General features: G+C 46.8%; 1 protein-coding gene across 1 annotated transcript; it reads right to left on the bottom strand.

Annotated features, from left to right (window-relative positions):
- Positions 1-699: 699 nt before the first annotated feature.
- LRRN4 (leucine rich repeat neuronal 4) lies at positions 700-12,913 on the bottom strand. The gene is made up of 4 exons (XM_006870418.1): positions 12,253-12,913; positions 9,257-9,461; positions 5,274-5,411; positions 700-1,918 (listed from the first exon to the last, which is right to left on the bottom strand). Exons 1-4 carry the CDS (start codon positions 12,911-12,913, stop codon positions 700-702), a joined length of 2,223 nt encoding a protein of 740 aa, XP_006870480.1.
- Between the last annotated feature and the right edge of the window lie 241 nt (positions 12,914-13,154).

The following is a 13,154-nucleotide window of genomic DNA, read 5'->3' as shown; positions in this document are numbered from 1 at the left end:
TGCCTCATATGCATGTGAAGACTGGACACTGAGTAAGGAAGACTGGAGAAGAATTGATGCATTTAGGTTATGGTGTTGGCAAATAATATTGAAATATTGACTGCCAGAGAATAATAATGGCAAATAATATTGAAATATTCACTGCCAGAGAACAAACAAATCTGTGTTGGAAGAAGTATAGCCAGAATGCTCCTTGAAGCAAGGATAGTGAGACTTTATCTCATGTATTTTGGACATGTTATCCAGAGGGACCAGTCCCTGATAAAAGACATCATGCTTGGTAAAGCAGAGGTTAAGTGACAAAGAGGAAGACCCCCCAACAAGATGGATTAATTTGCAACAATGGGCTAAAACATGGATGACACAAGATCAGACATTATTTAGTTCTATTTAGCTGACTCCACAGCACCTAACAATAATCGCCATGCACAGTTTTGTTCTATTGGATACTGAGAGGCACCGTGATTCTTCCTTGGACTCCAGATTGCAGCATGGCTAGTTCCATGAGCCCAAGGAGTGTTGGTTTCCTGGGACTTGGAGGTCTTCAGAGCCCATGGGGACATTTTGACCAAACACATCTTCCTTTCTGCACATTATGCAGCCAGTTCCTTCAATTTATGAATCCATGGAGTCGACTCCTGTTGGAGCATGAGTTGGAATCCACTGCCCGCAACTAACAATAGCCAGCTAGTTGAAGGTTTAGAGCTTCTGGGAATAGTCAAAGGCTGGATTTTTATATGCCACTAGGTGCATGTGTGAACACTCCCGGGGGGGCGCCCGTCGCCGCCGGTAGAGACAAGCCGCCAACACTAGGGTGCTGAGGAGCAGTACGCAACTGCAGGTGCCCAGAGCTGCCAACAGCAGCGAGGAGCTGGGCCTGGTGGTGAAGTTGGCACACGGGCGCCTCCAACCTAAGGCGCGCCGCAGGCTGAGGCCCGCGCTGTTGGTCGCCAGGACGCACACGTGGTATGTGGTGGCCGGGGTCAAACCCAACAGATGGAGCTGCCGAGAAGTAGCGTGGACCTGCCCTACTGCCTCTGTGGTCTCCGCCTGACCTTCGGGATGGTAGTGGATCTGATACTCATGCACCACCGAGTTGGGGGCACACCAGTGCACAATCGCCGACGTCTCGGTCACCTCGGACACCCCCTGGAACTTGGGCGGGTCTGGGACGGTGTCTTCACCGCTGAGGCCTGGGCATCGGCAAGAGGAGCGTCGCTGCAGCTCCACACACGGAGTCTGGAGGTGCTTGCAGGGGTGGTAGTCACAGGTGATGTCCTGGTGAGGTGTCCCCACCATCTCCTGCGTCTCCCCTTCCCCATCTTCATTGTAGTCATCCAACAACAAGATAGGGATCTCGTTCTCAGAGGGGCTCGGGTGGGGGGCCTCGGGAGTCCCCAGGTTGTGCTGAGGCCGGCTTAACGGGCTTGCTAAGGTAGGGATGGGACCATGTTGTTTGCTGGTGAATGGGGTGGGGACAGCTGAGATGTGGGGCCCACCAACAAGCCCCACAACTTGGTGCTCTGTGCTGACTGTGCCCTGAGCCCTGGGTGGGACACTAGAGTTGCCATAACCAGCTGTAGAGGTGGGGAGGGAGTGGGCAGTCCCCTCCAGGGCACTGCTGTGGGCCAGTGCCGCTGGTGCTGCAGAACTCATGGGAAAGGAGGGAGCATTGGTAGCACTCGATCCGTGTCCCGTAAACTGGGGAAAGGGGTTTGTGCTGCGTGGGACTGGGGGACCCCTAGGAGAAGCCTGGCTTGATGGGGTGTGGGTGGAGTGGCTAGAAGAGGGTGGGATTGAAGCAACAAGGGTGGTATTTTGGTGTGCCTGGCATATACCAGGCAGCTGGGAGAGAGAAAGAGAAGTGGAGAAGACGCCACTGGAGCCTGCAGCTGGTGCGCACAAGGTGTCTGCTGCCCTAGAAGAGAGGCAAACCAGTTAGAAGGAGTTTGGATTCTGGGCTACTTCTTTGCTGGGCTGAGACTTTGATCCAGATGACCCTCCTCCCCAACCAAGCCTTGTCAACATGCTCCTGCCAGGTACCACATGTTAGTTACATGCTCTAACATGTGACCGAGACCCCTCAGTGACCATCACCGTCATCATTCCAACACCGTCATTACCCCAACTGTACAGAGAAGGAAACCTAAGCTCTGAATGAGAAACTAACTGCTGTAGGTTAAACCTAGGCACTGGAGCAACACGTCCAGATGCTCTTAGGTGCAGTTTGCCGCTTGGTTGCTACTTTGTTGTCATCTGTTTCCTGGCAATGAGTAGTAGTAATCATAGTCATAAATGTACTCATAGCACATACTGGTACCTGCCATGTTCTACAGACTATTCTTAGCACTTGATATATGTCAAGGAATTGAGTCTGCACTATTCTATGGAATGCTGGTGTGGAGCTGTTGGATAAGCACTGGACTGCTAACCACAGACTTGGTGGTTCAAACCTGGCAGCCACTCTGTGGAAACCCTATCCAGGGTTGCTATGAATCAGAACCAACTTGTGGCACTTAGCAGCAAACACCCTTCTATGAAGCTCTAAGTACTAGTATTCCCATTTTAGAGAAACTCAGATGTGAAGCCAGCCTGCCTCAACCTCTTAGTACCACTGTGAGACTTTTGACTGCAAAGTGTGAAGTGTGTGTGTGTGTGTGTGTGTGTAGGGGGTGATGGTGGGGGAACAGGGAAGACTGAGCCCTACTTGACAGCTGAGCTTGAGTGGTGTCATGAATTGAATTGTGTCCCCTGCCCCTCTTCAAGTATGTGTCAACTTGGTTGGGCCCTGATTCCCAGTGGTTTGACTGCTATGTAATGAAGCCATCATCCCCCCTGATATGACCTGATGTGATCAGCCAATCAGCTGTCAGAGGACTGGGTAGTCTGCAGTATCCTTGTTGTTGTTATGTGCCGTGGAGTTGGTTCCGACTCATAGCGACCCTGAACAGGGTTTCTGAGGCTGTAAATCTTTACGGGAGCAGAAAGCCTCATCTTTTTCCTGCGGAGCAGCTGGTAGTTTCGAACTGCTTACCTTGCGGTTCGCAGCCCAATTCATAACCACTACGCTACAAGGCTGTAAATCTTTACGGGAGCAGAAATCCTCATCTTTTTCAGTGGAACAGCTGATAGTTTTGAGCTGCTGACCTTGAGGTTTGCAGCCCGTAACCAGTATACTACCAGAACTGCTTACTCAGATCATAACTGATTTGATGTAAGGGGAGTTTCCCTAGGGTGGCCTGCATCATCTTTTATCTTATACAACATAAAAAAAGGAGTGAGAAGTCAACAGGGAAGGAGAGACCTTAGTACCACCAAGACAGAAGAGCTGGGAGCAGAGTGTGTCCTTTGGATGAGGGGTCCCTGCGCTGAGAACCTCTTAGACTCAGGGGAAGACCAATGCCAAGATACATGGAGATCTCCAAGGAACACTCACTGGCCCACGTATTTTGCAAGGAGACAAGGACTGTTCCCCAGAACTGACAGAGAAAGCAAGCCTCCTACTCTACATGGCGCTCTGAATTTGGATTTCTAGCCTCCTAAAATGTGATGAAATAAATGTCTGTTAAAGCCATCTACTTGTGGGAATTCTCTTATAGCAGCACTGGAGAACTAAGACAGGTGGGAAGCAAGACGAGTCTCCTATGGGATGGGGAGAGCTACAGGAGAGGCAAGCTGTGGAGCTGCTTGGAGGGTACTCAGGCCTGCGAGGACAGGATGAAGGGTTCCCAGTGTCCACCATTTCCTGGTGTGGTGCTGTAGGGTAAGCAAGGTCAGCGGTTCAAACCCACCAGCTGCTCCTTGGAAACCTTATACAGGTTCACTATAAGTCAGAACCAACTGGAAGACACTTTACACCAACTACCCTAGGAAACCCTATACAGGGTCGCTGTGGGTTGGAACTGACTCTATGGCACTTCACAACAACAACACCCTAGGTGTTTCCCACTGCAAACACTGCTCTTGCAGTCAGTTCTTTGTAGGAATTTTTTTTTTCCTGTCCCATGTAAGCCCACTGGCCTTGCACTGAATGACTCCAGAACAATTAATCAGGCTTAGCCTTGGGAATTCAGTAGGACAAGTGGCTTAGAGTACAGCCTTGGCAGGAAGGCGGATCCTGCCTCCTGCATCAGTAGCAAAACGGGGGCAAAGGTAGCACCTGCTTTGGCAGAACATAGCTAGCTGCTCACCTAACAGTAGTTTAGCCATGTGCCTTTTCCTAATGGGCACACAGCTAGACTACTGTTATAGATTAAATTGTGTTCTTCAAAAAGAAATGTTGATACTATAACCTCTGTGCCTGTGACTATGCCCTTGTTTGAGGACATAGGATCTTTCTTTGAAGACATTATCAGTTAAGTCATATCAGAGTAGGGAGAGTCATACTCCTAATCCCTGGTGAGTGATTTCTTATAAGAGGGAGAACAGACAGGGAGGAAAAGTCCTTCACACAATTAGGGGACAGTATGTAAGGGTCTGTCTACAAGCCAAAGAAATCCCGGGGCTACGGAAGATGAAGGCGGTCAGGAAGGACCATGCCTTAAAAACGAGTAAAAGCACCTAGTGCTGCTGAAGTGCTATGAGACAGAGGTCTGTCCTTTAAAACACTTTGTGGTATTTTCTTATGGCAGCACTAGAAAACTGAGATGACCACAGTTCCCAGCTTCCCCTGCCGTTAGGCGTGGCCTGCTGACAGACTGCTGGCCAATGGAATATGAGTGGAAATAATGTGCCCCACTTCCAGACCTAGCCCATTAGAAACCTCCCAGGTGGGTTTGTTTGTTTCTATTTATGGCAGGTGACACTGGTTTATCAGTGATAATTGTTAGTTGCTGTGATGTCTTTTCTGACTCTCGGTGACCCATGTGCACAGTGAAACTGTTCATTTGGGTTTTCAAGGCTGGGACTTTTTAGAGGCAGATCACCAGATCTATCTTCTGAGGCCCCACTGGGTGGGTTCCAACTGCCAGTCTTTCACCTAGAAGTTGAGTGCTTAACCATTTGCACTACCCAGACAGCCCTATTGATAACAGTGATATGGATTTCCACTTTCTGTTTAAACATTAAAAACAAACAACAAAAACCCTCTTAGGTATGTTGCTCCCTGCTCTTGGCGTCTTCTGGCTGGCTCTGAGTTAACTACAAGAAGATGGCAGCCCCACCCAATTGTCCCACAGCCCGACGCAGTTCTATTACAAAGACATGAACCAGAACACTGCAGCTTCTGAGGGTTGTTCTCAATTCCTCAGTTGTCTGCTTTGTCAATGTGTTACCTGTTTAGGACAACTTTCTTCGCATCCAAGAGGAGCCAGGACAACTCACAGCTACAAGTGAGGGGGTTGCCAAAGAGGTCAATGGACAGGACCTGGGAGGAATCCAGCATCCAAGGAGGGAAGAAACTCAAGTTGCAACTGAAAAACACACACAAAACCAAGCAATCTGGTTAGGCTGCTTTTCACTGGGTCTGGATTGTCTCTGGCACTCGTCTGGTAAGGTTAGAATATGAGTGAACTTCAAAGAATTCACAGAAAAATGGAATGAAAGATAATGGAATTTTTTCATGAACTGATTGAAGCCCCCTCGTATACAGTGAAACCTGTGAGAGTTGGCCCTCAGAACCACCTAAGCTTCATCATAAATTTGATGTTTGTGTGATGTTCAGAAACCCAACCCTCTTCTGTCGAGTGGATTCCAACTCATAGTGACCTCACAGGGCAGAGCAGACTGCACCATCACAACCCACTGTTTCCAAGATTGTAATCTTTACGGAAGCAGACGGCCACATCTTACTCCTGTGCAGTGAGCTGGTGGGTTCAAACTGCCAACCTTTTGGTCAGCACCCCAATGCTTAATCCACCATGGCTCCACGTACCCTAAAGTGAGGCACTAGATCACATGTGCAGGATGAGCAAAAGATCAAGCAATGGGTTATGCTGACCCATCACCCACATCTAAGCTTTATGAGAACAAGTCAGAAGGTGGAAGAATTTGGACTTTGAAGATTGCTTTGGAGGAACCCCAACCACAATGTGGGGAAGGGATGTTTCCTTTAGGCCAAATGAAGTTTCCTGAAACTTAAGCTAAACTGGCTCCAAGATTCTCTCTTGGAAAATGTCCCTTAAAACTTTGTCTTACTGATGCACGACAAATCTAAAGATAAGAGGTTGGTTGGACCTGGCAGAGAAAAGAAAAATGGCTGCATGTGGGAGTGATTCTAGGGTCAAGGTGCCTACTTCCCAGAGTCCAGATGTGGGGTGTTACGAAAGGAGGTGACTAGGGATCATCTCTAAAGAGACAGATACTACCTTTCCTGTTAGAAGTTAGGATAGTAGCTATTCTTGGGAAGGAGGTTGGGTGTACTGACACTTTGGACATTTGCTAGGTCAGAGGACACTGACCGCAGATTCCAACTGCAAGTGGGACCTTTACTACCCATTTTCCTATCATCCCTTGACCTTCTTAAGCCCTGGAAGGAACTGGACTTGCATAACATGTGAGAAAAAAATGTGACTCCACAAAGAGAACTTGTTTCTGCAGTCCACTTTTTCCCACTACAGATTTCCCAGCCTGGGCTTGGACAAAAGAAAAACTTCAAATGCAAAAAAGTTTGAGTTTTAATAAGATACTAGACAAGACAGGACTGAGTTGCAGGGTTATTAGGCCAGATGGACTATCTGGAACTTTCCCAAAATACCATCTAAAGGATGAGGAAGAACAAAGGCTTCAAGGGAGAAAAAAATTTAAGGTCTTGTTTTTTATATAATACATATAAAGGGTCTTCAAAAAGCTCATGGAAAATGTCTATTATGAAAAAACTACACATGGATTTCAGGGGCTTCTTTGCATTGAGATAAACTTGTACTGGCTTATGATAACTTTTCTGAACAGGATCTAGTTTGTGGCACTAAGGATAAGAGCCTCTATCAGAGCAACATGAATTCTGCTAAAATTGAAGCAAGGACAAACATCAAATTTATGGTAAAGCTTGGGAGGAAGAATGGTGAAATCAAAGTTTATGGGAACAATGCCCCAATTTACAAATGGATAATTCATTTTAAGAAGAGCAAGAAGATACTGAAGATAAACCCCACAGAGGCAGAACATCCACATCAAGTTTCAAGGAAACAATCTTGTTTGTGCTCTCACTGAACTGGACTGACAACAGCAGAAACAATAGTCAACTCCAGTGACATCTCAACTGGTTGAGTGTACAAAATTCTGACTGAAAAATTAAAGTTGAGCCAACTTTCTGCTTGATGGGTGCCAAAACTGTTGCACCCAGATCTACTGCAGACAAGAGCAGAACCTTCCATAGAAATTTTAAACAAGTAGGGTCAAGCTCAAGAAGCACTTCTTAGAAGACTTGTAATAGGAGATGAAGCCTGGCTTTACCAGTACAATCCTGAAGACAAAGCAAAACCAAAGCTATGTCTACAAGAGTTGGAATTGGTCCAGTCAAGAGCAAAGGTCATGGCAACAGTTTTTTTGAGGGGAAGGGGATACTAAAGGCATTTTGCTTGTTGGTTTTTTGGAGGGTGAAAGAACAATAATATCTACTTATTATGAGAGTGTTTTTGAGACCCTTAGCCTAAGACTTAGCAGAAAAACACCCAGGAAAGCCCCACCAGAAAGTCCTTCCCCATAGCCATGATCCTGATGATTCCTCTCATCAAACGGAGGCACTTTTATGAGGACTTCTATGAGAAGTCATTAGGCATCTACTTTACAGTCCTGATTTGGCTCCTTTTGATTTCTTTTTGTTTCCCAATCTTAAAAAAAAATCTTTAAGAAGCACCTATTTTCTTCAGTTAATAATAATATTAAAAAGACTATAATATTTCCAGGAAAAGGATATCATGTTTGGTAAGGTGGAGGGTCAGAGAAAAAGAGGAAGACCCCCAGCAAGACAGATTGGCCAAGTGGCAGCATCGATGGGCTCAAGTGTAGCAACAATTGTGAGGTTGGCCCAGGACCAGGCAGTTTTTCGTTCTGTTGTACAAAGGGTCACTATGAGTCGGTACTGACTCGATGGCACCTAACAACAACAACAACAACATTTCTTTAGGGATGACTGGTATCATCACTTACAAAAATGTCTTGTCCTTGATGGAGCTTATGTTAAGAAATAAAGTTTATATGTTTTTCTTTTTATCTTTCAATTCCATTTTTCCAGACTTTTTGAAGTTTCCTCATAGTAACTCAGATCACGACAAGTCAAAAAGTATTGCTACAAAATCATGTTGTTGTTGTTAAGTGCTGTCAAGTCGGTTCTGACTCATATCAACCCTGTATAGGGTTTCCAAGGAGCAGCTGGTGAGTGTGAACTTGTGGTTAGCAGTCCAGTGTTTATCCTACAACCCCACACCAGGTCTCCCAATTCATAGAAACCTTCATTAAACAAAAACAATCAAAATGTAAAGCTACTGTTTCATGACATATCTTCCATCTAGGTCTAGACACTCTGAAGAAGGTATTTCCACCTCTTTAACCCTTCCCTTAAGAATTCTGTGCTCTTTGATTTATACCACATCAAAACAGCAGTTTTGGTATCCTCGAAGGACTCAAACTGTGCTCCTTTTAAATGTTCTTTAAGTTTGGGGAACAAAAAGAAGTCTGAAGGGCAAGATTAGGGCTGGAGGGTTTATGGGGTAAGATTTCTCAGTAAAACAATCATAAGAGAGCTTTTGTTATCCTTGAAGAATGAGCAGGTACATTGTTGTGATGGAAAAAAAAATCCTCAGCACAAGTTTTCTGGGCTTTTTCCCACCAATGCAGTTTTCCATTTCTGAAAACTTCTTCCTAATAAGCATCTAAGATCATTCTATGTCCTTCAAAAAAATCTTTCAAGATTACCCCTTTGGAGTTCCAGAAAACAATGGTCCAGAAGATCCCCTCAGAAGCCACTGTTTTGATTGGACTTTTTTTTGAAGGCACCCTAATGAGTCTTACTAAGAGAACTTGTCTGCAATCATCCATCCACTGATCACAAAGACATGCTTAAACACAGTTTGTTTGGAATAAACCCTGGTGTGGCACTGAAGGATAAGCACTGCCAGCTACAAGGTTGGTGGCTCAAATCCACCAGTTGCTCCTTGGAAATCCTATACAAGAGCACTATCAGTCAGAATCAACTTGATGGCATTTAACAGCAACAATCATGTATGAACTGGAACCATAGTAGCAATACCTTTGGGTTCACCCTTGAATTCAACATAGTGCAATGGACAAAATTCAGTCATGTCCCAGAAACACTTACTTCTGGAAGAGAAGGGTTTGTAGGCGAGGAGTATCTTCAAAGATGTGTGTGTTGACGGAGATGAGGGTTGAGGAGTCTTGACAATCCAGGTGCTGTAGGTTGGGGGTCATCTTGAAAATGTTCCCCTCCAGGTTCCTCAGTCTAGGCATCTTCCTCAAGTAGAGGGATGTGAGATTGGGCAGGTCTCTGATCCACTCTGATGGAACTGAAACACCAAGGGGAAGCACCCTCAAGCAGGCAAAATCCCAAGAGGGCAGCATGGTATTAAGGACAAAACAAGAGTGACAAGATGATTCAAGAAGGTCATTGCTGATCATGGACACAGTTTACAGCCCTAGGAATTTCAGAAGTGTAGGTTACAGTGGAGTCCTGGTATGACATGGTCAGATAAGTATTGGACTGCTAACTGAAAGGCCAGTGGTTCAAACCCACCAGCCACTCCTTGGGAACCCTATACAAGTTTGACGCTACAGTGCTTAACAATGACAGGTAACATGCCAGTATTGAATCCTGGTGCAGCACTGTAGGATAAGTGCAGGACTGCAAGGTCGGCTTGAAGCACAAGGTGAGCGGTTCAAACTCACCATTCACTGCTCGGAAACTCTATACTGGGTTGCTATGAGTCGGAACTTACTTGAAAGCACTTAGTAACAGCAAGGCCCTTTCAGCCAGAAAAGCCTTCAAAGATGACCAACCCTTTCTCCCACCCCTCGCCATTTTACAGATGAGGTGGTCGAGGTGCCAGAGAAGAGAAAGATTGGTCTATGACAACACAGCTGGAAAGGACTTGAATTTAGGACTAGTACTGCCGTTGTGTACCCTCCAGTCAGTTCTGACTCATAGTGACCTTGTGATGGGTTTCTGAGGCTGTAAATCTCTATTGGAGTAGATAGCCTCATCTTTTTCCCCACGAAGTGCCAGGTGAAGTTGAACTGCTTGTGGTTAGCAGCCTAAGTGCAACCCACAGTGATACCAGGGCTCCTATGTCTGAATCTGCTGTTGGTAGATATAACTCTAGTTAGATTCCACCTCAAAGCAACCCAGACTTCACTCTGATGGCTAGAGGAGTAGTATGAGAAGAATATAAATAAGGCCTCCCTGGGTGGTATAACGAGTAAGTACTTGGCTGCTAACCAAAAGTTTGAAGGTTCAAGTCTACTCAGAGGTGCCTTGGAAGAAAGGCCTGGCAATCAGCTTTTGAAAACATTCATCCATTGAAAACCCTATGGAGCACAGTTCTACTCTGACACACATGGGTCGATATGAGTCAGGATCGACTTCATGACAACTGTTTCTTGTTTCCCAGTAAGGAGAAGAGGAGGAACAAAGTTGGAGGAAGACCTAGAAAAATCAATGAATTCATCCTCAGAGCATGTTTCTTTATGCTCTGTGCATGTTTGGTGCTGTGTTCATCCATTAACCAGCACCCAAACAATTCACCCAGTATTCCATTTATCTGGCTATGCTGTGCTATGTTACAGATTGTGGTTAAGTGCCACCCAGTCAGTTCCAACGCACAAGAACCCTTTACCGGCTTTTCAAGGAGCGGCTGGTGAGTTTGAACTGCCAACCTGTGGTTTCAATTGACCTTGTGGTCCAGTGCTTTCTGGAATGCCTCGGTTCAAGTGTGGAAGATAACAGTGAACTAGCTATGGGACTGAGGGCAAGCCACTTCACCTTTCTGGGCCTTGTTTCCTATATTGTTGTTGTTAGGTGCTATCGAGTGGTTCTGACTCATAGCACCTTTATGCACAACAGAACAAAACACTGCCCATCCCCAACTAATAATTCCCATTTCTTATGGATAACATTGTGAAGGATGGGAATTCTAGAACATTTCATTTAAAATCAGGGTAAGGTGTGTATCAGGGTTAGATCCTTTCATTGTTGTTGCTAAGTGTCATCGAGTCAACTCTGACCCATAACGACCCTGTATAGGGTTTCTGAGGAGCAGCTGGTACACTTGAACCACTGAAGTTGTGGTTCAAATTCACTTTGCAGTTTGTTGCATTACCCTACAGTGCTACACCAGGATTCTTGTTGTACTCACTCAATGCATATGCTGAGCTGGACTATGTATAAAGAAGAATGCGGCATTATGGTTGGAGGAAGACTCATTAACAACCTTCAATAAACAGATGACACAATCCTGCTTACTGAAAGCTAAGAGGATTTGGCGCACTTACTGATGAAAACTATAGTCTTCTGTATGGTTTATACTTAAACATAAAGAAATGAAAATCCTCACAACTGAAGTTGTTAAGGATTTCATTTTACTTGGATCCACAATCAATGCACTTGGAAGCAGCACTCAAGAAGTCAAGGACATTGGACAAAACTGCTTCAAAAGACACCTGAGTGTTAAAGAGCAAACATGTCATTTTTAAGGACTAAGGTGTGCTCATTCAAGCAATGGTATTTTCAATCACCTTATATTCATGTGAAAGCTGGGCAATGAATATAAAAGACTGGAGAAAATGAATGCCTTTACATTAAGATGTTGGCGAAGAATATTGGATATGCCACGAACTGCCAGAAGAACAAACAAAGCTGTGTTGAATAAAGTACAGCTGGAATGTTCCTTAGAAGCAAAGATGGCAAACCTTCATCTCATGTACTTTGGGCATGTTATCAGGAGGGGCCACGGTCTGGAAATGAACATCACGCTTAGTAAAGTGGAGGGTCAGCGAACAAGAGGAAGACCCCCAATGATTGACAGAGTAGCAGCAACAATGGGTTCAAACATAGCAATTGTGAGGATGGCACGGGCTCTGACAGTGTGATGAGTCGGAATTGACTCCACGGCACCTAACAACCACAGCAACAACTCCTTGGGTGGCATTTACAATAAAATTCAGCTTGGCTCAGAAAATCGAACTGTGGCTATGTCTGAAACCTCTTGTGCACTAAGCACAGGAATCACACCTCACAGAAAAAAGTGGTCAGCCTAGGCTCCGCGTTCAGGCCAACTGGGCATCTCCGCCGCCCATACTCACCGTGTGTGAGGAAGGTGCCGCTGAGGTCTAGAACCTCAAGAGTCTCCAGGGCTCCACCATCCTCTCCTGTGAACGCGGCCTCAGCGATGGTCTGCTGGCCGTCACCCAGCTCGGTGGAGGAGAGGTTGAGGAAACGGAGCGCTGGGAAGCAGGAGAAGGCCCCAGGCTGCAGCGTCCTAAGTGGGTTCCCGGCGAGGTGTAGCGCGTGGAGGCGGCGCAACGCGTGCCCGGTGGCGCAGCGCGGTAAGGCAGCCAGCCGGTTGTAGCTGAGGTCCAGCAAGGACAGGCCCGTGGGCCCACCGGAGCCCCAGCGCAGCTCGGCTATGCGGTTGTGGCGCAGCGTCAGCACCTGCAGCTCCGGCAGCGCACCGAGCTCTTGCGCGCTCAGGGCGCTCAGCAGGTTGTGGCTGCCGTCGAGGCTGTGCAGCGTGCGTGGCAGACAACCGGGCAGACGCTCCAGGCTTCGGTTCTCGAGGGTAAAGGAAGTGAACTTCCCGGCAGGAATACCCTCGCAGGGCGAGCGCGTGGGGTTGCTGCCATCCCTTTCCCAGGGGCCCTGCTGAGTGAGCCGGAAGAGCGGGACCCTCTCCTGGAGAGGCCCTGCCTGGCTCAGGAGCAGCGCCGGCGAAAGCACTAACAGCAATAGTAGGACCCAGCACATGGCGTGCGACTGGGGAGAGAAGAATAGGGAGATGGGTCATTAATTCTTGCGGATCGGAGAGGGAAATGTGCCTGGGGAGCGAGCGGGGAGAGAGCGGGGACCCTTAGGTGGAACCTAAGGTCCCTTGAATCAAGGGACTTTCCCTTGAATGTCATTCATGCTGTTCCCCAGCACGAGGGATGGAGTGATTCTGCCCAACCTGCCTTACTTTAGCTCCCCCGTGTGCATCCTGGCATCTCGT

This window comes from Chrysochloris asiatica, unplaced genomic scaffold (genome assembly GCF_000296735.1).
Source record: "Chrysochloris asiatica unplaced genomic scaffold, ChrAsi1.0 scaffold00141, whole genome shotgun sequence".
NCBI lineage: Eukaryota > Metazoa > Chordata > Mammalia > Afrosoricida > Chrysochloridae > Chrysochloris > Chrysochloris asiatica.
This window is presented reverse-complemented; position numbering and strand designations above follow the sequence as displayed.

Excerpts from the sequence above, each read along its gene's own strand:
- LRRN4 (XM_006870418.1), bottom strand. The coding sequence starts at position 12,913 with ATGTGCTGGGTCCTACTATTGCTGTTAGTGCTTTCGCCGGCGCTGCTC. Across the intron at positions 9,462-12,252 it reads CGGCACCTTCCTCACACACG|TTCCATCAGAGTGGATCAGA; the intron begins GTGAGTATGGGC and ends TTGGTGTTTCAG. Across the intron at positions 1,919-5,273 it reads AAGAAAGTTGTCCTAAACAG|GGCAGCAGACACCTTGTGCG; the intron begins GTAACACATTGA and ends CCTCTCTTCTAG.